Below are 26,564 nucleotides of genomic sequence, written 5' to 3'. Positions count from 1 at the left end.
AGTACATGGAATAATAAAAAACATTAGATCCAATGTGGCGGTCGAACTATAATCAGTGGTGCAAAAATTATTTTAAAATCATTATTCAACTTGGTTATTATTGTCATTTAAAGCCGCCATATTGTGTCTAAAAATGAGTTGTACAAATTTGGCCAGACAGCATTCGAAAGTAGAGGTTCCAAGCTTTCATTTGCACTGCTGGACAATATTTTGGAGACTAACAAATTCTGGAGAGGATGGGGTGTCCAGTTGAGAAAAAATGCCCCACATATAAATTTACTGCTTGAATAAAACCATGGCTTTTTTATTTAGAAGTATCTTACGTTGATTTGAAAAAAAAAAAAACAATTGATTATCTCCAAATTCATCACAATTACTTTAAATTACTGTTGTTCTAACAGATTTAAGTTATCTTTTTTTTTTTTTTTCAATTAGTCTAATAATATTTTATGTAAGTAAGGATAATAGTTGTAATTCAAATTCTTACAACCATTATTGGAATAAAAGTAATCGACTCATCTCATTTTTCAAGACACTCGTAAAATCGATAGAAAGAGGAAAGTGAAAGTTAATGTAAATTATGAAAGTAATTGAAATCAACTGATCTATTAGTACCACTGCCTAGTTATAGATGTTCTCACAGCCAATATTTCAGAATTGAAAGCTGTCAACTAACGAAATCGATTTTGAGTCAGCCAAGTTGACGATCATTTATTACAGTTTGAGCTCAACATGATTTTTTTTTATTTTGTGCTTAAGCTGCGTCAGTCCAATTATTTTTTTGATTCCCAAAAAGTGTGTGCGTTGTCCGAAACATGATTATAAACTACTTATAACTTGTGAAACAGCTGTCGTACGTGCTAGCAAACATTTTCATTATATTGCCAACGTCATTGTGCAAGCCTTGCAGATATATAATTTTATTGTAGTATAAAATAAATACTTTGAATCAATATCCTAGCAGTCATATAAGTTGATGACTCAACAACTATTGAGCTGCTGCTACAACATTTTTGAGGTGAGTGCCAAAGGAAAAGGGGCATGAAAACATTTATTTTTATCCTATATTTTTTCGTACCCACTCGCCTTTTTTCGTAGCCACGCTATAAGGTCAAGTTTTTTCAAATTTAAAGATAAATACCGATTAGTCAAGTATACATCTACCGACATACTTAGTTGTTTTTTTTTCATCTAATTTTAATAGTTGTTTCTTTTCTAGTGAAATTCACTTAATAAGACGATTAAAATTTGTACTTCTTTAGAAATTCATTTTCCTCGTAAGGTCTTTTGCAATAAATTTTTTTAATAACCGTCAGTAAATTGTTATTTACTCTCTGCTACCAATTTTATTTCGTACGCTGATGGCACTGATAACATGGATACTCTAAAATTAGATCTCAGATAACTTATCGTCAGCTTCTAAAGTAATGCAAATTAGGTACACAAACATAGCACGGCAATAATATGTCAAATACTCTTTATGAGATAAAAAATTTTTTTACAAACATAGCTTCTGTTGACCTCCTTTTAATGTGAAAAATTTATATTAAAAACAGCGATATAAGGTTGTAAGTACTGTACTGCTGCTGAGTTCGGGAATAAAAAAAAAATCGATTCCCACGTAAATTTATTACACACTGAAAAAAAAAAAAAAAAAAAAGGTTAAAGAAACATTGGGGTGACTAAAAGAGGCGTAAAAACGAGCCTGCGTGGATATACGTAAATACAAAGCACAGTGACGAGAGAAGGTGAGCTAGAAGGAGGAAAAGAAAAAGGGAAATTCATGTGTATGCGTAACAAGTGTGTGCGCGTATTTGTTTGTCCGCAAGCTATACATGTAAAAGTCTCTAAAAAATACCACAGCGTACGGCAACTAAAATTGAAAAAAATAGCGATTTTCAAATAGTGCACTGTTCGGATCTATAATATTCTTAGCATGATCAGTTTGTCCTTTATTTTCATCTAAAATAATAATATGCTACAAAAAATGGCATGAAAAAACCAAAATTTATTCCTCTCGATGGAAACTATTGCTTATGTTTTCAATCTAGCTTAGCTCAAGATTAAGTAGATGCATTTGCGTAAGAGATAAATGAAAAGGATTTAAAACAAGTTTTTTACTCTGAACTCTGATACGGTCGAAAGTTTCAGACGATTCTAATTCGCTTGTAAGCTTAAAAACTATTTAAAATCTTTGTACCTTTAAACCGTTAAATAATAATTTTTAAAAGTTGAAATGAAACTTGTATCAGTTACCAATCATTATTTTTGTTTCTGACATTACCAGAATTTCAATTGAAGATTAGTCTGAACGATTTTGGTAACGTTGAGGGAATACTTTACTTAATTTTGAGTCCAGTTACTAGTAAAGTAATAAAACCTGAACTTCCATCCAATCAGTGAATTCAACATTGATTCGACAGAAAATTTTCTTGATTCATTTTTGAAGGATTAAAATAAATGTACGTACGGCAAGAAAACATAAATTTTCAAGATACATATATGAGGTGATTTTTTATCCACATGACTTAGTTGTAAGAGCGTGTGAGAAATACCAACAAAAACATTGTCTTGAAAATTTAGTTTTTATATCTTTAATGATTTTGATAATTGTGATAACAGTTTTTGGAGATATCGTCGTATAGTGTAAGCGAAAGAGTAAGCTCAGTGAGCCGAAAACGTAGGTGTGCGTGTGCGTGTCAGGAATATATGGACATTAATATCATCGTTATTATACAATATATCGCTGGGGCTAAAACTTGTCGCTTCTAAAGCGCAATCTTGATGTGAGCTATAATTGCTTACATACCCAAAACGAAGTTAATAATTGTTTTACCTTTGTTTTTTCAACTTTGTCATTTAATCATCAGTTAATTGTATTACTATTTAATCCATTATAATGCCTTGGGAAGGATTTTATATGTATATCAGTCACTTACTTTAGATGGCATTGATTGTGATAGAAAATTTTTATTTAAATACAACATTTACAACGTTTTTCTTATAAAATGAAGAGATAAGCACATTTATTAAAACTAATTAACTTTAGTCGAGTTTAAGTACGTAAAACGTTTTAAATAAAGTTAGTGGTTGGAAAACACGGGATACTTTTTTCTTATATTTTGTCCAACAAACGTATTACGAAAATAATAAGACTGATTTAATCTTAGCAGCTTATTCGACAAATAATAAGTATTTTCATAACTTTTGTTTTCATACTTTGGAGGAAGTATGAAAAGTCGGTTACGAAGGCAAAAACGCGAATGTTGAAAAGCCCGTCTATAAATCGGTTACGTGGGTATCTTGAATATTTGATTCGGCATTTTAAGTATTTTAAATCATAAAAGGAATTTTTTTAACAGTATAAATAAAGTATAGAGACACAAAGTTTCATGTATCACCACAATATTTGTCTGATTTATCTGTAAAAAAATTAAATCTTAGCACAAATATATACAATAATGTATCGAAATAGAAAGATAGAAAAATAAAAAATGGGACTTGTATACAAAGGATTAAAAAATAATCATTGGCACATTTTGTGAGATTACCTTTACAAGTTTACAAGTATAAACGTATAGAAGAATTAAGGCAGAGACCCAAGGACTTAACTGAAGTCACAACTACCATAAAATTCCATAAACATACTAGTTAATTGGATTCAAGGTATCTCTTTATAAATTTATCTCCAAATCTGTATACCTGTTTTTATCTTTTGCGTAATTTTCTATATTCTTATAGCTGACAAAACTTTATAGTCATGCAATATTTGAGTTTTCTGGTTAATATTTATTTAGATCTGTAGTTCTTGGTGAGATAGTTTTTCCATGTATTGGTCATTACATATAAATATAAATGACAGTTACTTTTTCTTTGAACCTAATATTTAAAATTTTTTTATTTAATTTCTTTTACACTTGTTTTATTTCCATAACTTTTCTGTATTTTTGAATAATACACTCTCTTGGTAACGTCTTTTTACTGATTTATATTTGAATAAGTATGCCTCCATGTGTGTAATAAATCACAAAAAATATCTTTTTTATTTCAGAGTTCAAGATAAAGTTCGATTGTTTTTGACCCTTTGACAAATAATTGTCAGTAACATTTTATTTATGGCTTTTTTTTAACATTAAATTTAATAATAGGATCACTGCTGGATTTTAATCACTTGCAGATTTGGGTAAAATTGTGTTTATTATTTGAAAAAAAAACATACTATTTTATTTAGAAAAAATAACTGTTTTATTAATTAAATAAAATTTTTTCAAAATTAAGTAAAAATAACTTGAAATTTGAACTACAGTATTTTAAATAATTTTAACAAATACTGATGGTGTTTTGATTAAAATATTTTCAATACATTAAACAAAATTTAAAAAATCTAAATACTTTATTTCAAATAAAATATTTTAAATACAGTTTTTTAAATACAAAAAACTTGAAGTACAACTATATTCGGCTAATGGATGTCCAATAATGTGTTTGGAATACAAATGCATCTGATGAAAGTATTTTAATTTATTTAATAAAATACATCTGTATTTTAAATAATTTACTACAAATACAGTTGTATTTAAAATTTTTTATTTGAAATACTTCATCAATTAATTTTATTTTTAATATGTGAATTAAATACTTGACTAAATACCTTTATATTTAATTAAATAATTGAAATAATTGAGTCAAATGCAAGTGTAATTTTTCAACGTGTTTGAATTGATAACATAGTTGTCCACGACAAAGTGCGTTACCGTGAAATTTAAAGCTTACAATTTTTGTCTTATTTTATGGCCATACCTAAACGCACTATAAAATGTTTCAAAGCAAAATCAGCACTATCATATCATGTCTATTAGTATTACCAAAACCCAACCATATACAATTTTTGTAAAAGAACCTAAGGTGAATTCATAGCAAGATATATGTTGTATGCGTATGCTTTGTGTAGTTTTCCTGTTCTCGTCATACTCACAATCCTTGCATCGAAGATTAGCTCTTATAAAATATTGAAACACATACTTGTAAATGCGTTAATTATGGGCTTAAAGTTATGAGGATGAATATTTATAATTTTTCATTTTTACATTTAACTTTTGTCTTGAAACCATTATAGGGCGTTTTTTAAGTCGAAATAATTTGGGAACAACCCATACTGGAGTGGTCCCAAAACGCTTTAATTTCATACATTCGCATTTAAAATACAACATTTAAATACAGTTTGTAATACAATTGTATTTAATCAAGGTATTTAAAATAATTAAGTAAACTACAAATGTATTTAAGCAAATTATTTTAAATACTTCCTCAAACACAATTGTATCTGAAACAATGTATTTAAAATAAAAATGTATTTCGCACAATTCATTTAAAATAAAGTATTTAAACTACTTTTTATTTAAATAGAGTGTTTAATACTCATCGTATTTACATAAAAATTTATTTAAAATACCAACGTATTTGATGTTTTTATTTGAAATAAAATAGTTTCAATACTGTGTTTTGAATAAAAATAATAAATATTCTTTTAAACAATTTTTAATCATTAAAATGTTTTATTTGAAGTAAAATGTTTCTTCAAGTATTTTGTTTCAACTACTTTTTTAAATATCATGATAAGTATAGTATTCAGTTTAGATATTTAATATAAATAAAGTAATTAAGTATTTGGGTAACTTGAATTAAAGCTGAAATAAAGTATTTTAGAGCATTTCAACTCTGTCAAATACTGTCTATCTCTGATCTCTTGCATAAATTTATTTTGACTTATCTCGAAATCGTTATACGTAGTAATAAATGTCTTTTAGTTAATGTAACTAGTACCTTTTCATTGAAAATAATATGGTTTTTGTTACAGGGACCGAAATAATGTTTTCTTCTTTTTTTAGATTTGAACTTATAAATACAGAGAGTATCATTTTTTATTTTCGGTGACAATGAATATGGCTCAACAGTTTCAAATTATTTTAAACCAATGCAGTTGTAGATACGCTTTACAGTTCACCAACTATCTCTTTACGTCTCTCTTGCCTTATTTAAGGAGCCACATAGAGTCCCCCAAAATTTATTAATCAATTTTATTATTAAATATATCTCTGTAGAACAAAAATTTCATTAGTTTCTATTTTTACCTTATTTTATTGGAAATCAGACCTGTTTGTACGAGGGAGCAGGGGGTGACGAGTGAGGCTATTACTTTCACCCTACATATAAATTTCCTATTTGACATAGGAAAATATAAGTTATTAGATTCCACGTGCAGCCATAATCTTCTATCAATATATTAATTTGAGGTTATCAGAAAGTTATGGGTCACTCACAATGGATAGAGCAACTATTGACTGTGATTAATTTAATTTTTTTGTTAATAATTTATGGTGGTTTAATTTGCCCACATTAGAACATCAGCAATAAATAATAATACTTATCTATATAATATACGTTGTACAAAGCTAACTAGAACAAATTTGTAAGTAATAATGCTTCAACATTATAATACACATGTTTAACTTAAACCTTTTCGTGTATCTTGCAGCGTATTTAGCATCTCGACGTGGTTCACGAGATAGTCAGATCTCAAATGTATCAAATGTGAGTAATGAAGAGATTGGACCGCTTAACTTCAGTTCACACCCACGAGGACGACAGCGGAGAACATCAAATTTTTTGGAGTTGCCAGGTATTTTTGAACATAATTTACATTTTCTGATTAAAACCTATACTTTCATGGCTTCTTTCTATTTTTTAAGTAACTTTCAGATGCTGAATTGTATAAAAAATAGTTATATAGCTAATAGTTTTATATCTTTAAAGTTTGCATTAGCGAACACTTTTTGGATTGTCAGGATATCGTGTGGCCTTATAACCCAAAAAGAAAGTGATTGCCACTTCCATAGATGTTGTCTTTCCATTTTTACCATAAGAGGCAACAAAGAGAGCTAACAGTGTTCAGTAAGTGAATAAAAATTATTAACTTTAGAGCTGCATCAAGAACTCTGTTCTAACGAGGTTCCATATATTATCATCAGCGATTTCTCATTAAAAAGGAGTAGGTAATGAGCCATATATGTATATATTCTTGTGATTGCAGTGACTATAGATTAGTTAGATAGTCTTATGCAGCGCGTAACTTTTAGATCCAAATTAGATATTTCAGCTTCTGCACATACATCCACTTTCTAGTCTTTCTCGTACATATTTCTTGATGACGCTTCATACGAAAACAACAATAACATCAAACGACTGTATCTCAAAGACAAACCATGTATATACACGTTGATCTTATGTTACCAGTCCTCATTCTCTTTCCATTCGTCTAGTTATGACTGCTCTTCTCGCGATCTCGATGGTGTGGACTGGATCTTCTGTCAGTCGGTCTGATGAAACAGGGTTGGCTAGCAGCTGATTTTCAGATAAAAACAAAGAGAACTAGATGAACTGGATTCTAGTAGATAAACTGCAAGTAGAAGAATACTGCTAAAGCGGAAAAAAAACTTACACGATGGCTACTCCATCAGCTAGTACTGAGTGTATCTCTGCTTTTGCCCATCTCTTTCTATCTCCCATTAGTTTGTACTGCATGACTCACGCTTGACTAAATTTCATTACGAGTTACTCTGCATATCTTATAAAATTAATTCTCGACGATGCTATTTTACAAATCTTTTTCACTCAACAAGTCAAATGATCTTTATTGTACGCTATTTAAGATAAGCTAGTCTTACAACGATTTCCATAATAATAATAGTCATAATAACAATAATAGCAATAATAATAATAATATTATTAATAATAAAATAATTATAATAATAATAATAAGTTTAAAGTTAAACTCAGTACTACTAATTAGGATAATGGTTTCCACATACATAAATTAACGAGTGGGGCTTAGCCCCTTGGCGCGTTTTTTATGCAGAAAATAATTTAAACGAATTTTATTCGTAATCTTGACTTGTTACCTATAGTGAGAAAAGTAAGGAATAATATTTATATAATTTTCAAAAAACATAACCACAAATAAGCTAACTTTTGTTACAGTTCGATTACTTCATTCGAAGATAATGTTGATGTTGAGTGCTATTACTTACAAATATACTTTTAGTGAAATTAGCTTAGGTTCAAATAATTAAGCCCAAAACAAAAGTTTTTCGACTTTTATGATTTTAACACAAACTTTATTCAGCGACTACTGTTAAGAAACGGTACTTTGCAATTCATATTGCAGAGTAGATGAAGGTAGTTTGATCTTCTTCTATACATTTTACAATGCTTCGGGTATTACTGCAGCCAACCCAGCAAAAAAAAAGATCGAACTAGAAAATTTTATTTCGCTTTTTCGCTAGTTTTTCGACGATCAGCCCCACTGTGAGTTGATTTATGCTGACGGTTGTTCTTTCGTATTGCCGTTCGTTTATTTTTCATTAGACCTCACGCTTGTGTTTACCGTTTGTTTTGATGATTACAATCGGCGCCTGTCGGTGTCCGCTTTGCTGTGCGTCGTGTGCTACTTGTTATACTGCTTGCTTTATTGCGCTCGTACGTCTGCTTCTGTATTTTGACAACTGACTGGTAGTGCTGAAGTCTGTCTGATAACGAAGGTGATTTCGCAAAGCATCAGACCGTTCGTTCTACCCATACATCTCTTGAGTTTACGACTGAGGATGTATAGCAGGTTTAATAGGGTTGGTGATTATCACCATGCCTTATCGCTGCCTTTCATAATGAGATTACCCTTATTTCCAATTTCGTACTAGACAGAGCTACGTCTTGTAGGTCTACGTTCCACGAAACCTGTCACTCTGTGACCCTGGTAGGCTTGGTCGTAAAATTACAGTGAGATTCGAGTACAGATTGTCTGAACTGTTTTTTGCTAATGTTGTTTCGTGTCAGGTTAGCCCTAGTGCTATGACACGCTTTCTTGCTGCGTCTTGGCCCTTTATGTCAATCTGATCAGGATGGTCCATAAGAAATGTGTTGTTGGCCTTATCGAGAAAACTAAAACCTTGTAAGTATAGGAATGCAAAGTGGGCAAGAGATGCTGTAATGTCGACTGTGGATCCTGTGACATTTGGCCCAATACGTGCGTTGTTTCCAGTCCACCCGGCAACTATGGTTCTAATTGAGTGTCCCAATAAGTCGAGAAGTGCCGGGCGCTTGGTGAGACTTAAATCGAAACCTGTCTTCCACTTGCACTGGGTATAATTATATTCTTGTGAGTTTTGAAAAGTACAAGGTTACAAAAGTGTGCTTGAGCATTCTCTTTAGGTAATGGATGATACGACTGTTTAAGTAGTTTTTTTAATTAGAAAAGTAAATAGAATAGCAAAGATAAATCAACATAATATTGGAGACTTTAGTCAGGGTTATCAATACGTACACAAGTATTAAGACGCAGAAATTCACAAATTAGAAGAGACGTGCAAACAAGGTTGGAAAAGCTTAAAAATAGCAGTGTTCTTTATTAAATAACATAATTGTACTTCTCGATGTAAAAAGACTAACATAAAAAATCCCACATCATCTTAGAAACAAAGTAAAGCAAAAGCTGAGTTTTCTTAACTCGGCAAAACAAACTATAATCTCTGACGTAATAAAATAGCCGCAAGGCATCCGCTTTTTAATTTCTTTAAAAACTGACCACGAATAATTGTTGAGGATGCAGATGGATATTTGTATTTTACATAAAAATTTTAAAAAGCATTACACTGGCAGTTAAAAAAAAGTGTTTATGCATGTAGTAATATTGTAGCCACATTGAAAATTCACTTGATATTTCAGTCTTGCTTATATAGATATTCAAATACTAAAGTATGTATTTGTATTGAACTTCATGGCACATGTAGTGGAGAGAGCCGACTCGGTAGATAATGCACTTTATGTCAATTTTAAATTATGAATTTATTTTATGTTTTGTTGAAACAATATACGTAATTTTGTTAGAAATCCTACCATATGGTAGATTGCTCTATCATAGAGTTTATCCCTAAGAACGTAGCTGTAAATACTTAAAAATGGATCATAAACCAATAGATACGTTTAGTTTTCGTATGATTTCTTGACAAATAGGGGTAAACGTACCCATTACCGTACAGTTTTGCACCAACTTTTTTGTATATTTTACTACATCATTGTTTACTGTCAAATATTGATTCAAAACGTTTTAAATCGTTGTTTTTGGGTTCCTTGCAAGTAAGAAAATTTTTTTTTTACCATACTACCGTACCCAAAAAAATTTTAAAACTAAGTAATCAATGATTTAAAAATCGTTCTCCTAATTACCGTACAGCTATTCCTATTACCGCACCCCATTTACCGTACGTGTTTCTATTACCGTACACCAATTATCGCTTGATGACAAATACGAGCATAACCTCAGTTCTAGTTTTTTTTTACGTGTATACTTGATCTTATTTTTTCTCATATTACAAATTTATTAAATATTACTAAAGTAAAAAGTTATTTCACTAAACTTTTGTTTCTCTATTAATAATAAAAAATGTTTAACACTGATACGTTATCAAAGGCATTTAATGAAACCTATCAAAGAACAAAATTTGGAAATAACTAACACGAACAAGTTATTTCACGCAACATGCGAAGAAGGTTTAAACTTCAAACTATACAAAAAATAATGTAAACAATAAAATTTCGTAATATCTTGAAATATCACTCGACAAAAATAATCAATACAATCAATTTAGAATCACAATTTTCATTCTAGTTTTTTCCTTTGTCACTTGAGAATCACGCACTTGCGTCTTCGATTATTGTTTAGCCTTGGATGTTTTATTCTCCATTTTCTTTGATTCTTTCATAGTGATGAATACAACAACAGAAACGGTCAAGTATAAATGCCGTTTTACGCTGAAATTGAGGTTATACTCGTATTTGTCATCAAGCGATAATTGATGTACGGTAATAGAAACACGTACGGTAAATGGGGTGCGGTAATAGGAACAGCTGTACGGTAATTAGGAGAACGATTTTTAAATCATTGATTAGTTATAAAATTATTTTGGTACGGTAGTGTGGAAAAAAAAATTTTCTTACGTGCAAGGAACCCAAAACAACGATTTAAAACGTTTTGAATCAATATTTGACAGTAAACAATGATGCAGTAAGATATACAAAAAAAAGTCGGTGCAAAACTATACAGTAATGGGTACGTTTACCCCTATCTTAAAGAAATGCATATTTCCACATTTAAAGAGGTTAGAAAATTTTGTATTTGTGGTAGAAGGACAAATAGAGGCTCAAATGAACCACTAGAGTAAGATGCTCTGTCCTAATAATAAGTTTCCATGGATTTTGTTGAAAATTTTTCTTTCTCTAGATTATAAACAAATACATATATTCTGAAACTATAAAATAAGTCATACGTTCTGTTTTTGATAAAAGAATTCCCAAAATCTGGTCAAATCAGATGTGCGTCTAACAACCAGTGTCTTATGAAAGCAACTTTGAATATGCTGCCCTGTTGTCAAAATTGTGAATAAAAAATTTAATTTAATTCAAATTTAATTGAAAAACTTATTATTGACTTTTAAAAGTCTCAGAAATGTTTTGTTAACTCGTCAAGAAAGTTCATATATTTCCTTCCGTACGTAATTTTAGTCGGAAAATCGTGAGCAAGCAAAAATAGAGGCTAAAGTATATGATGTTTCAAACTCTTTTATTTATAAAAGGTACAAATGTATTTGATCAAAAGTGTTGCTTTCATAAAACTATCCCTATATGGGCAACTTGTCGAGGGAAGAGCACCTTAATAATCTCATGTAAATAAAATGTTTCCAGACTAGGCTTGAACTATGCATATTATATCCAAAATTGAGTAAGCATAACGAATACATACTTTAGCAATTTGATCGAAACGATTTCGCTATGAAAGTCATTTTTTGTCAAAAACATTCGCATCAATGCAATGTGTGAATAAGTGTGGAGAAAATTCACTGAATCTTATAGAGTTAGTATTTATTGAAGTCACAAATGGTGTATAAAATAGATGCAGCAGTTAAAAAATAAACATTAAAAGACAACAGAGATGATAACAATTTGTGCCAATAATTTGCAGCAGTTGTTAAATTATTTTGGTCTTTTATTTGTCTCAATATCCAGAAATTTTAAATGTACTAATGCTGCCTACATTAATACAGATATGAAGGTAACAATTTTGATTCAATTTAAATTTAATATTAAATCTATATTCTCATCTGGATGACTTTTTTTTGATAAGTTGTAAATTATAAATTTTAAACACAGCAATAACTTCATTAGTGCTAAATGACGCCTTTCTTGCCCTACGACTTTTCGAAAAATAAGTACGAGTATAATCTAACTTGAGCAGATTATTAAAAGAGGAAGAAATTGTTTTTGACTGTTTTTTAAATTTAACTGCCAAAAAAACGATTATAATCAAAAGTACGGAAAAAAAATTAGTATTGGTTTGATAAAAATGTAAGCATACTCTATGGTTTGATATAACTATTTTTCGCTATACTTGGATCATTTACAAAGCAATTAAAACAGATTTCATGCTTTTATTAGGATTTGATCTTATTGAACGCCTTACCTATACCAAGTTTAAATGGTTTCTAATAGCTTTGGTGGTTATAGTTTCAAGTGTTTCAATCAATTTAAAAATGTTTGATAACTGAAACCTTTTTATTTATTTTATGATTTGTTAAGAAAGGCAAAGTAGTTTGTTTAGGAGTTTTTAAAATAATTAGTTGCATAACTATAGTGCAACAATATTCTATTGTACTAGTATTTTTTTGTACGATTTATCTTTTGACAAGAAACAAGTAAGTACCAAGAAAACGCTTCTATTCCAAAAAAAGTTCTTTAATTACTTATTTCGATGCATACAAGAATTTCAATAACAACAAAGAACATTGATATAGAAACTAATTATTTTTCCGCCCTCGGGTGATTTTGAGAGGCTGGTACTTCCTCGGGCAAAAAGCAGTTTTCCGATATTCGTTCGAAAAGTCTCCTTTACGAACCTCGTTACGGACCTCGCCTTCGGCTCGGGCCACAAACCTCTCGGTTCGCAAACAAAGACTTTTCAAACTCGTAGGAAAACTACTATTTCACCACACTTTACCAAAATAAGAAACTTTCTTCGCTTCTAAGAAACTAGCATCACAGGAAGAAAACTCATTTTCTCGGCGTGGGTCCAAGATTATGAAAAATCGTATACTTCTCATGGGAGGAAACAAAGAACGCCTCAGATCACATTCTTGTCGAATACCTATATTATATTTTGGAGGCCATATGTTGCAATCTACGATGTCTAAAATTTTGATTTTCGCAAAATTTTATGAGTTTTCTATTACTGTTGGTTAAGAATCTAAGGACCATGGAAATTAGTTGCAATTTATTTTTTAAATCCAAGCACTGTGAGGGAGCATCCAAAAACTGCGTTAACAGTTCTCAATTGTTTTTGAATCCTCTCCCCCATTCATTAACAGCTGTATCTTACTAATATATAAAGCAAGAACGCTAAAACCGTTGTAATCGCTAACCGCGAAAACTACTAAACCGATTTTGCTGAAATTTTGCACACTGATTCATGATACTTCCTAGATGGTTTTAGTATAGTTTTTATCTTAAAAAATTTAATAACAATAGCAATAAATAAGCCCAAAGTTTTGCAAAAATACGCTAGCTTTTCACTTTAGTTCAGTAAAATCCGCTAGGTAGCGTCGACATAAAATCGAGGTTACCTGCAAAAGAATTAAATAAGTGTGGTTATAATACGCCGGAGCGTCTCGATAGTGATGTAGTCGAGCTTCGGCAGTTCAACGAGCTGTATAGAGAATGTTTATGACAGTCTTGCAGCTGGGTATTCTGGTTACGGACGACACTCTTATCCAAGGGGGAAGGGACCTAGGTGTCCATTCACCCTGAATCTCGACGAGTGCAACCAAAAAAAAAAAAAAATAATTCCAACCGATGCCGTCTCTGCCACAATACCAGGAGACATATCTAGCCAGAGCTCAATCTGCTCCAACTCACAAGAGTTGTGGGGCAGTCCCACCATCTCACCTGGTGCAGTTAGAGAATTTGTGGCTACAAATGTAAGCCAGGGAAAACAGCTCTGAGGGGCACGGGTAGCCACAACAGCTACCTTCTTGGTCGTCGCATCCCCAACGCGCTTACCCACATGTTCCCGTCTAACGATGAGCGGTTGGTTATCGGGGGAACGAGCCGAGACGAGATATTCTTTGGTCAGCGACGTACCTACCTCCATCACAGTCTCCGTACATCGAGACTCCCAGGGTAAGAATCAAGCAACCCGTAGCCAGCTCTTCATCATCAGGAACAATAATAAAGAATAGCCTGGAAGTTTCACCACTGGCGCTTTTTAGGGCCATTATAAGTATTTACGTTCCCTACTTAACCATCAATTTCATCGGTTCTTTTTAGGATCCACCTAAGTGTAAACTACCTTGCCAACAAATACATTTTTATTACCATTTCCGGAAGCGATTCGTCGACTAAAAGACTATATTAACTAAAGACGGGCACTATTAAACCAAGTCAGCCATTCACTAGCAGATGTCACCTGCGGAGTTGTTCTTCGCAAGGCTGGAAAACCCGGTGACCGACGACCCTATACTACCCTCTCGACTCTAAGCATTCAACCAGGAATCACTGATCCTTTCCAAGGTCTGCGCTGGGCAAACGTATAACAGCTATGAAGGAAAAAAAACTTGAGCCAACGGGACAGCCTCCACTGGACAAGTATCACTAACCAATCTCCCCATCTAAGATCATCAAAACAACTGAATCTGCAAATAAAGAAGGTGCTTTAGACACCAACGTCTTCAACGTTATACCGGGAAACGTTGGGAATGAGCACTACAACTAGCCCCAAAGCTTCGAACTTTGTAATTTTTCTTCGGATCAGTCTGGGTCTTCAACAGCAAGCCAGAAAAGATCACCCTGAGGTATCCAGGTCACAATTGCTGTTAACTGCAGTCAAAAAAGAGTTAACTTAAAAAGCTCACCGGCCTTTTTTAGGGCCATTGGACGTCGAACTACCTTGCCAACAAATATATTAGAACTTAACAAAGTTGACAGAAAACAGCCTTTAGGGGTCACAAAAATTTTAAGCATGCCAAAAGTCGCAAGAGGGTGAATTGGAAGAAAAACTTCAAGTGTATCTAATAAATACAATTTTACTTAGGCGTCAAGAAACTGACGCAGAAAATTTATCGAGAGTAAAACAGCAGCGTCAAAATCGACAAATAAAGAGTCCATTGCGTGAGAGATAAGCTTTTCATTGTACCCTCACAGCAATCTTTGAAATCTTTTAAGATCCTACTTCAGATTTTTAAATAAGTAGAAAATGTTTTTGTTTTTGTGGCAATAAAAATGTAGGGGTTAAGGTCCAGGACTTTGTTGCTCTGGTAATAAAGTTGTGAGATATGAGGAAAAAAAATTTTTTTTTTTACAAATTTTTTGGGGGTTTAAAATCTTAACAGCTTTAAAAAATAGCCCATTTCGTGAATTATACGGGAGAAACTGTAAATCAACGGCTTTTTATGGCCACCGATTTTTTTATGGCATAAAGAATGCACGGTACTTTTTAGCATAATATTTTTTTTTGAATTTTCACACCTTATTATTTGACCAAATAAACTATATGGATTTCGAAAAATTGTTTTTAATAAGAAGATTTTTGTTCTGAGATGTGTCAGGAATATGTGTAAAATTTCTAACTGAAAACGTTTCACATTACATGTCAACACACTACGGTGTTTTAATTAGTAATTCTCGGGCGTAGCCGAGACTGGGGGCTGCTAGTACTGACATAATCAAACTCCTCTTTCTATTCAAAAGGAGGTACGTTTTTTCATCCCAAATTAACACTTAATTTTTAAAAATTTTTATTGCTATCAACAAATTAAATACATTTTTAGGATACGTAAACAAACATAGTTAATTGTAATGAAAAAAATTATTTTATTTTATTTGCTTTAATGCAATGATTCTGATTAACAAAATATGATCATTCAACAAAGTAGTCTACTGAATATAAATGTCATGAAATAGTAGTTGATTGTGCAGTAAGGTTTCAGATACTAAAAATCCTCCAGACTTAGAGATAGAAGTACTAATCAAAGAACAAAAATTAACAGTTGTAAGAATTGTTCTTACTATTTTTAAAAACTTTTGTCAACCTTCATTCAAAAAATCAAAGAAATCTTTTTATGTTCTGAGTCCAATCAAATTTTTCTAGTCAACCGAGATACACAAGGTTAATTTAACTTATAATTGGCTACGTATAATTACTGTAGATATGCAAGTCAATAAACCCTTATATAATTCATCGAATCTGCAAGTACCAAAAATATCACCCTTCCAGCAAACAGTTTTATTATATTCATCTTAAAAAGATATTCTATTAGATACCTGAGTGACTTTAAAAAATATGTTAAATATTTTTAGAATGGTTACTAGAAGCTTGTGTTTCTTGAGCTGCGCTATAATTTAATACTCATGTTAGCAGCTTCAAAATGCGTGCCCTACCCGTTATTTAATTAATCAAATTTATTAGCCAATTCTGGAAGGTTTGATTTAATCTCAGGTTCAATTTTATAAACCAAACCTTCCACTCGATACCTTATTGTATTCTTCCTTAATAATGATAAACAAATCTAGCAAATAATCTACAAACTATTTGATTCTAGGGTTACACACAACTGTAACTACAAATTCTCTTTTGTGAAAATAAGACAAATAATTAATCAAAAAACGCGGTTTCATGGCAAGAAGTTTGATAGTATTCATTCAACATTATTAGTATTAAATAGTGTTCCGGATAAATCGAGCTTATATTTTAAAAGTGAAACATGTGAAAGTTTGTCTGTCATGTATATACAGTGAAGTAAGAAAAATGTGTTCAAATGTAAATGACGATCGTTGTCATGTTAAAAAGATGTTGATTTTGGTAAAAAGATGTTCAGTTTTGCCACCAACTTCAATGACTTAGAGTCTCATTTTGTTTGGGCAGCAATAAATATTCTTCAAGTTAAACAATTTTCCAAAGATGTTCCTTTCTTTGTGCAAAGCTGATTTCATCAGCTACAAATAGTGTATTCACAGTTGTTAGCTGATCAAGTTTTAATCAGATTGTATTATGAAAATGGTCATTGAGGTGGAAAATAACCAATGGAGTTTTTCCAAAAAGTTTCACCAGCTATTCCAAAGTGTTGCAGATTTATCGATCCTTCCACTTCTCGAGTGTATAATCTTGTAGGAAGCCATATGGCATCCCCTTATTGTATTGTGTCAAGCTTGCACCGCGTATTGAAATGCCGCGTGTGTGGAATGTGTGGTTCAACGTCGACGTAAGAATAGCTTACCTCCCGTGGCACCCAACGACCTCGTGCGTCGTACAATTACTTTGTGATTATCATTCAATTCGATTCGACTATAACAACGTCGAAGCCAACAACAAAGGGGGAGGAAAACGAATGTACCTTGGACGAGCGAACGCAAGCCACAGCCCCAGGAAATGGAGATGGAAAAAGATTTGTCGGGCAATGGAAAAGGTAAACTTGCGTCGTACGGGGAATTAAAGGGAAAAGTAGCTGTCAGCGGGCTCCGACCGCGATTTATTGCTTCGGCGCGATTATTTACCGTACTCTCGAGAAAAGTGGGCTGGGATGGGAGGGCCCCAGTAGATGTCAATAGCGGCCGGGGGATGCCACGTACCGGGGCGACCGCTTTATTTTTCCTCGTGTACCGGAGCGTGTTATCGATTCGCGTCGACGCAACCAAGTCGCGATAGGCACGTGCGCCTCGTTTGATATTGCTTCCTCACCCCCTCCCGTCCTGCCGGGGCACACCATGTCCAAGTCGTCATACGAACCGAGCTAGTTGACGCACATACGCTCACCCAACTCGTGTGTGCACTGCGTAACGCATCCTCCTCATTGTCATCTGTAGCTCTGTGTCCCACTGACTCCGATATGGTGGAGAGTGTACGCGTGCACGTGTACCCCTCATAGCCATTATACGTGAAGGGCAAATTAAGTGTTTATAGAGCAGGTATTGCACACAGAGGACTGCACTTTGTCCATCCGGAGTATAACGAGAGGCCTTCTTTGACGCACGTACCGAGGCATGTGCATATTGAACAACATACGTCAGATTGTACCTTGATGGGCGCCCAAAATGACGACAAAGATAAAAGCCGTTGGTTTGATCGCTTATGCATACCTGGTGCTCTTGTGATCGCACTGCGAGTACCTGATTTCATTGCGTTTGATCGGTTAATAATCTCAGCATACATCGTAGACCTTGATGCATACATTTGCGTGTCATACTTAGTTCTTATACAGTCAAAAGATTTCCTTACCTTCCCCTTTGTCATCTCGGTAAATGTTTTTAAAGAGGGGAGCTTCTCCGCCCACATTTCGATTTCTTTCAACGGCCCTGAATGGCACTCCGTTGTCATATTATGTGCTCACTCTCGTGTCGTCAAAGCGTAGATGTAGTTATGTCGTGTCCTTGTTTCCACGGCAGATTTCTGGCCTCTGGTCACTCTGCATATATATTATGATATGCATATTCGTGACTTGCAACTTGGTTGGGCTGTCACCTCCATGAATACTAATCAGCCGCGCGTTGCTGGTGTAAACGTGCGTCCATGTGACCACGCGTAAGGAGTTCCAGTGACCGGGTCCAGAAAAAACTAAATTTAGAACAAACACACACATATAAATACCTGCGTGGGATTTTTTTTTAAATCCCTGGATGGACGCACGTGACATGTTACGCTCGTTTGGCTCCATTACTGCGCTTACTGGTCAAGTCTACCCTTCTCCCCCTTCTCATTCGCCTGGCGCGCGTAATGAGTTGCGCTTGTATAAAGGCCGGCGGGCTTACGAACTCCTGCGAGTCCAATTAAACGGCGCTGGGTTAACCAAACCCGCGCCACACGCGCCCTGGGTGGATCGAATCTTCTGCAGCTCTGGCGTTACTCCACTCCTCTTGAGTGCAACCTTTTCCTCTTTTTTTTTATTTTATTTTTTTTTTTATTGGAAGTGTATGGAGCTATTATAGGGTGAGATAGAGATGTATCGTTGACGAGAGGATAGCTCTATTACCAAGGTGCTTATAAGATTGGTATTTATAGGCACTACATTTAGACTGTCAGCTTGCGTATCGCAATATACTTACATCACCATTATAAGTTTAACAAAGAATTCTCTTGCGCTTGAAGGGCTTTTTAACCCATAATAAACGATTGGATGGTCATCACGAAAGTAAACGCACGTTTGGGAATTATCAATGTGTTTTACGCAGTTGTAAAACATTTGTATAACGTGATTACAATAAATTTAAACCTACGAGTTTGTACCTCCATCAGCGTAAGATGATGGTAACAGTAACGTGTTCAAGTCTAGTTGTACTATCGATTCTGTGTTGCGTGATTATTCAGGCGGAAAATGCAGCTGTCGAATTTCACAGATGATTTGAGCACGCCCGAGCGCTGAGCAGTTTGAGTCTTTATGACCTTGCAAATGAACCTCTGAGAGCAGTGATTATGAACGCGATCCCGCACTGATACGAAACGTAAAGTGGTGAAGCCAATTAATGAGCAATCAAACATCATTGCACTGTTTGTACGGTAATTAGGTAACTCTGTTCCCAATTTCAATAAATGCTTTGTGGTCTATTGGTCCAATGAGTGTCGATTACTACCCTCGATGTTGATGCAGATCTTGCCATTGTATTTTTTTAAAGATCGTTTATCGATTACCTTACAAACGTCACTAAGCCACTGCACCTACAAATCTGCAATTAGGTTTTTGCATAAAAAGTTCCATTTGGTCAGTCTTGTACAATTTTGGAAAAAAATAATCGACACGTGTTTTTTTTTTTTTTTTTTTTTTATTAAAAACTTCACAAGATACAGCTCGTTAAAGATTTTCTATTTTTCATAGATATAGATACACTCCTTGTGTGTATGACGTCATAACAATACATGTAAAAAGTAGTTTTTATGTCATTATGATTTTTTACTATAACTCGAGTAAGGACAAAGATTTTTTCTTGAAACTTTCAGAAATACTTGGTTTTGGTATTATGTGGACAAGGTTAAATTTTGAGAAAATTGAATACAACCGTTTATTCATTATTTGAGGTTATAAGTATGTTTGACACTTTTTTTAAAACGCTGAATGTATCTTTAAAAGTTTTAAATTGTTTTTCATGTTTTTGTGCTCATTTTTTCGCTACGTAATGGTAGAACATTCACGTGTAATGTATATTTCACAACGTTCCATACACGCAGAAAAGAATTACAGGAACTTTTACCGTCAAAGCAACGGTAATCCTGTGATAATTTGTCATTACGTAAATTTTTACCATAGGTGTTCATGAGTTTTTACCGTAATTTACAGTAATTTTTATGGTAACTGTAAAATTTATTCCAAATTCACTATAATTTTTACTGTACGGCAATGGTAAAATTTCCCCGAAAGAGTATATATAGCTATAGGCTGCAGGGTCACGTGGTCTGGAGGGGAAGGACGAGCACCTGATCAGTTGTCTGCTAAAGCGCGGACTAACCTACAAATTGTAGACCTGTGCGGATATTTGCATTAACAGAATTGGTACTTAACGAATTGTTGGACACATGATGCAGTACTCCTTCGCTTATAGCCATTCATAAAAGATACCCGTGCTTTCATCTATACGTTGATTTCGGTAATAGAGATGTTACGTCTATCTCGTTCTCTCATTCAGGTTATATAGCCCACTACAGTAGACATCTGGTTAGCCCTTCCCTACAGCCCACGTGACCCTGCGGCCTATAGCTATATGCACTTTCAGGGGAAATTTTACCGTTGCCGTACAGTAAAAATTCTAGTGAATTTTGGATAAATTTTCCAGTTACCATAAAAATTACTGTAAACTACGGTAGAAATTCATGTACCACTGCGGTAAAAATTTACGTAATGACAAATTATCACAGGATTACCGTTGCTTTTACGGTAAAAATTCCCGTAATTCTTTTCTGCGTGTATACATTTGGTATTTTCCGTAACTTTTAAAATACCATAATTTTCAGGTACTATATCTTTTTCAATTTGTATTTTTAAGAAAAAAGAAAAAATACGTGTCAATCATTTGCAAAATCATACAAGACGGATCAAATAGAATTTTTAAAGCTGCTTGTGTATTATCAGCGCTATCTCTTGCAAAAAATTAAAGAAACCTGGGTATCTCGGAGTTTTTAAATATTTCAGTCGTTTACATTTAAACGTTTTTTCTATGGCAAAGATATTCTGTAGGTTACATCTTATGGATTACATCATTTTATACTGTTAGAAGAAATGTAAGATGTAGCTTTTATTACTTTTTTAATGAAATAAGGAATAGTAGTTTGTTGGAAAAAAATTGTCAAATTTGTAAGCAAACAATTAATTATAAACAAACTTACTTTAGTGATCAATAAATTTATTTTAATTTATGCAAAGAGTTAAAATAATGAGCTGGATGTACATATGACTTAAACATTATTCAATTTTTTTCGAGTAGATAATCATCTTTCTGCCCGAATGAATTATTTATAATTTGGGGCTCTAAAATAAAATATAACTGTTGACATGAAAACATAAAGATATAGACATTTAATTGAAAAAAAGTATCAAAAAAGGAACTTGAAGCAAAAAACATGTGTTGCCGCAAGTGCTGTACGTAAGATAACATCATTAGCCACTCTGTTCCCGCTGTGAAAACTTGTAACTGATACATCGTAGCTGTGAGTGTAGCTTACATGATAAATAATCTCATGCAAATTCACCATGGGGTGTCCAATATCTACGATCTACTTGTATATTTGAGCGACCATATCGATTACAGTATAACGTTACACGTGGGTTGATGAATTCGTTGTAATTGACCAAATCTTATGAATAGTATGAACATAAATAAATACACTGTTTCAAAGTGGTAAAAATTGTAGAAGCATCCAGTGATTAAAAATTGGTATTTCTGAAAGATAGTATCAAGGAATTCATACATTTTAATATAACCCGAACATTCAGTACAGTTTTTATGATGGACATACCAACTTCTAAAATTGGGAGAAAATAAATATAATTTCTAGAGTCAACCTCCTGGAGGTTTTTGTTTTCACATTTTCTTCAAATATTTAATGTAATGATAATTTTTTATATTGTTATCAGATCTTTTAATTAAAAAATACAAATTTTATTCAAGTAAGTTAATAGTAGCACTGGTTTAAAAAACCTAATGCATTAAAAACAGTATGTTCGTGATGACAATGATGAGAACTTTTTTTTGTACATAGTAAATGTTCATGACAGTGTTTTTTGTTACTTAAAGAGAGGCATGAATGCCTTAATGATACAGTCAAAAGGGCGTATTTTAAATGAATTATGAATGTGAGTGGCAATAGGTTACCACCATATATTTACCTGAATTCCTCTTTAATTAGAATCTTTTAAATACAACAATTTTTTTGCACAATGTATACGTAGAACATGTCTTAGAAAATTTCAATTTACACAATTTTTTGGTCTAAATTCTCGTATAAAAAATTACTTTCTAGTTTATTTCTTGACTTTCCCCTTTATTTAGTACGACTATCGTGCATTTAAACCTGTAAGTAGGAGATTTTTCTTTTAACTCTAAAACCTAATCCAAAAAATTTTAATATTTTCATGATTATTTCTTACAGTACAAGTATATTATTAATTCATTTTACACTTTTAAATTGTAGCCTCTATTAATAAGACTCTGAAACTTTTTATCAGCTGACTTTTCTATAATTGTTATAATCACTTAAAAAATACTATCAGACGATATTTTTTCATCAGTCATAAAATTTGTAATGAATGTATTGGAAAACTAAAATGTTTAAAAAATTCAATTGAAAGTGATGGCCTTAAAGTATTTTTAAAGCACTACTTAGAAGAAATTACTTTATCAGCCTTGTCTGATAAATTTTTTAAACGAATTGAACATTATTATAAATATTTTAAATACGATAATTTATCATAGTAAACATATGGCGATTTAATCAACGTAAACGGTATAAAAGAAAATTTATTCTAGTTGTCACAGTAGTAAGTTATTATTTTTTACTGAATTATTCCCTCGAAGAATTTAAGTTTTAATTACATAAGTTGATGTACTATTTTTTTGCGTTCCAACAAAAACAAACATTACTATTCATCCTTTTATTTAATGATAATTTTGAAGTAATCAATGACACACTTAAATCTAATCATAGACAGGCATCAGCTACTGACAAATTGTACATTTTCGAACGATTCGCATTGTCAAACAACCATCGCTAGAGTATCCAAGGTACTTATTTTCACAAGCATTTATGAACATAGCGCTTGTGCCTTGTTAGACCACCAGAAGTGTGAAAAATTGTGACGCACAAATCGCAGGCTTGATAGTGCCGAGTGCGCTCATGCTCAATGCGATTGGAAGGCGTGGTAAGAACTTCTGAACATATTTGGCAGGGAAAACTATGATTTTCGCGGACATGAGTTGCAAGACTGTATGGATGTTGGAAATTTTCAGAGCATGTGGGGCACTTGTGGGTGTGGTAGATGCGCATGTGACTATCGAGTTCCAGCTTCCGCATAAAAGATTGTGTACACACAACACAACAGTGAGTGTTATTTGGAATCGTATTCATTTTGAGAGTGTCGCTTTTTGGTGAATTTTGATGGTGGTATTTCGTGATATTAAAAATTTTATTTACTGAAAATAGAAACTTGTTGAGGAAAGTGTTTGTCTGTAAATAAAAACAAACAGTTTAATTGATGCGTGAAAAAATTTTTTACGTATTCATTTATGTATATTAATTTATACATATGGATTGTATTGGCTGCGTGATTGTTATTTTTACTATCAACTGTACTAGAAAGAAAATAAATGGATGAAAAACATCCATGAATTATTCTAATAATATTAACAAAAAAGCGTCAATTAAAAAAAAAATTAAAAATGTAATGTGTCAATGCTAGATTTTTTTTTAAGCTTACACGTGGTTTTTTTAATACAAAAGGATATGATATTTTCCAAGTTTTTCTACAATGATAAAATAAATTAAGATCCTATCTTTCATCATGTAAATGAGCATTTGAAATTTTGTACTTTTTTTATGATTTTTTTATGCATGATAATTTTGAGTTTCATATTTTTAAGAGAAGATTTTAATCTCATTTTCGAAATAAATTTTTGTTAAACATCAGTAATTTGAAAAAATAAGCTGTAAACATTCATGTAAAATACTTAAAATAGTATTCGTAATAACTATAAGGTCTAGCGTACAAGGCACGATCATTTTACGAGGTAATGCAAAAAAAAGTGAGATTTGACGTGGGGTTAGAGCGAAATTAGCCCACTAATCTAATATTATCATTTTTTAAATGCCAACATTAAAGAAGCCTCAACTGTAGAGTTTTGAAGATCCAATAGAAAAGCACTTTATTTTGAGTAAAATTCTTAACGAAAGTCAAAAAATTTTGAATGCTTACTTAAAGTTTTTGCAAACAACAGTAAGTTAAAATTGGTATTGTAAGTTAATTAAGATTTTGAAAAGCTTAGCGGTACCTATAATTCCCGAGTATGCGCTTTCTAAAGCTTAGAACTTTTGTGCAGTTACGTGAGAAGGAGAAGGACAGCTATATATAGTGAAGACCCAACAGCCGATAATATGTTGTATGTATCAAAATATGTGATATAGAGTGCCTCACTACTACCATGAAAATTTTTTGTATGTTTGTAACTTCTCCCTGTTTTAGGCAAAAAACGTTTGTTTTTTTCGTGTTTTTGGATACATTTTTTTCATTTTGGTGCATCTGCAATAAATTTATGCATATAATCTCTCGTATACAACAGTAGTTACTCAGATCACTTTAACAATCGATAAAAAGTTTTTATTTATTAAGAACTCCACTTTTTGCTCTAATAAAAAAATAAAGTACTCTGTGTATTATGTCTAAGACTGAATTATTTGAAAGCATACACAGTTTTAGAGAAACGAATAAAAAAAATGAAAGTTTGTGGTAGGTCCTGATTATTGTTGTGAGACGAATATTATCTTGTACAAAAATATTATGCAAAGTACAGAATAATAAATGTGAGCACCAAAAAAGCGCGGTTGTTGTACGTTTTGCTTGAGCCACGTGTGTGATTTTCCTTTCCACGCTGTATAGTCTCATCAAATTTAACTTAGTCATTTGGGCAGTAATACCTGAGTGTATAATAAATTTTATTAAAATCTTGACTGTAATTCGAGTACCGATAGTACTAACATTATTGTCTTTATCGTACTGAAGAGTCAGAATATACGTACATAACCTTTAAGAGTTTGATTATGCTCCAAGATTTTTTGCCTATCTCACCGAGAGTCTACTTCTTATAAAATGATAAATGATTCTTCGACATTTTTTTCTATGTGTCAACAAAATTTTATTGAAGATTGAATTTTGATAGTAGAATTATAAAAGACAGAAGTTAAAAAAATACAACCTTACCTAAAAATATGTGGTAAGGATAGAAAAACTTGTTTAATCGTTAGTATTAATTTCTCCCTTACAAGGTGGATTTTTCAACTTTTAACAAAGTGCTTTTAAATTTGAATCAAGTTCTTAACATTTTGTCTATCTTTGATTGAGGTTTCTTAAAATATACTTGGTCAGTATGATTTTTATTCGTAAATTATTTGAGTATCAGCTATAACCCTTAGTATATTGAATTAACAATTGCCTAATCAGTATAAGTTGATTAAAAGCTGTCTTCACACAGACATCTTAATGGTATATGGTATGTATGGTACTGAATTTCTTTAACAACTAATTAATTAATACGATCAGACTACTAACCTGTATGCTTTTATTATTCAGAGCTAGTGATGTTGCTTGTTAAATTAATACGTAAAAAAATGAAATGTTGGTACGTTTTTCTAGTTTTTACCAATAGCTTATTATACTTTTATGAATACTATTCTTTTAGAAAAATGAAACTACGACCTATTCGGTCACGCGTTCAATATGTTAAAGCAATGAAATTCGGAACTGTTCTGTATTATTGCATGTTTTTGTTTAGCAACGAAAAAATCATTTTTAACAGCATTCTAATAGGCATCTACGAATATTTCTTTGTAATACTGGCTGCCTACAAATAGTCACGTACCACCTAATATAAGATAAAGAGTTCTGGCTTAACAGATAATCCATAAAGACATTATGGAAAACGTACTAAACCCTCGAAGCCACTTGATTATTTAGTCTTAGTGTTAAATTAATCAAACTCCAAGACTTCACTCCATTTTTTGAGCATAACTATATTATTTTCTTGTGTTTGTATGTGTGTGCACGTGTTCCATTGCATCGCACTCACACACACATATATGCACTTTCTCCACGTACAAATATGAGATAACTAGCAGCCCCCCGTCTCGGCTTCGCCCGAGACTTACTAAATAAAACACCGTAGTGTGTTGACACGTAATGTGAAACATTTTTAGTTAGAAAATTTTACACATATTTCCG

At 32.5% G+C, this 26,564-nt stretch overlaps 1 protein-coding gene across 1 annotated transcript in view; it reads left to right on the top strand.

Annotated features, from left to right (window-relative positions):
- The window catches only part of LOC106642751 (Rad, Gem/Kir family member 2), an 88,896-nt gene that overhangs the window by 6,329 nt on the left and 56,003 nt on the right, over window positions 1–26,564 (top strand). The window contains exon 3 of the mRNA XM_014357610.2: window positions 6,536–6,679. Coding sequence (XP_014213096.2) covers window positions 6,536–6,679 — 144 coding nt within the window. The remainder of the gene's footprint in view (window positions 1–6,535; window positions 6,680–26,564) is intronic.

This window comes from Copidosoma floridanum, unplaced genomic scaffold, assembly GCF_036245765.1.
Source record: "Copidosoma floridanum isolate Cflo_tuat_1 unplaced genomic scaffold, Cflo_Japanese_pri ptg000001l, whole genome shotgun sequence".
Classification (NCBI taxonomy): domain Eukaryota; kingdom Metazoa; phylum Arthropoda; class Insecta; order Hymenoptera; family Encyrtidae; genus Copidosoma; species Copidosoma floridanum.
Note: the sequence above shows the minus strand (reverse complement) of the source record. Positions and strands in the feature narration are given on the sequence as shown.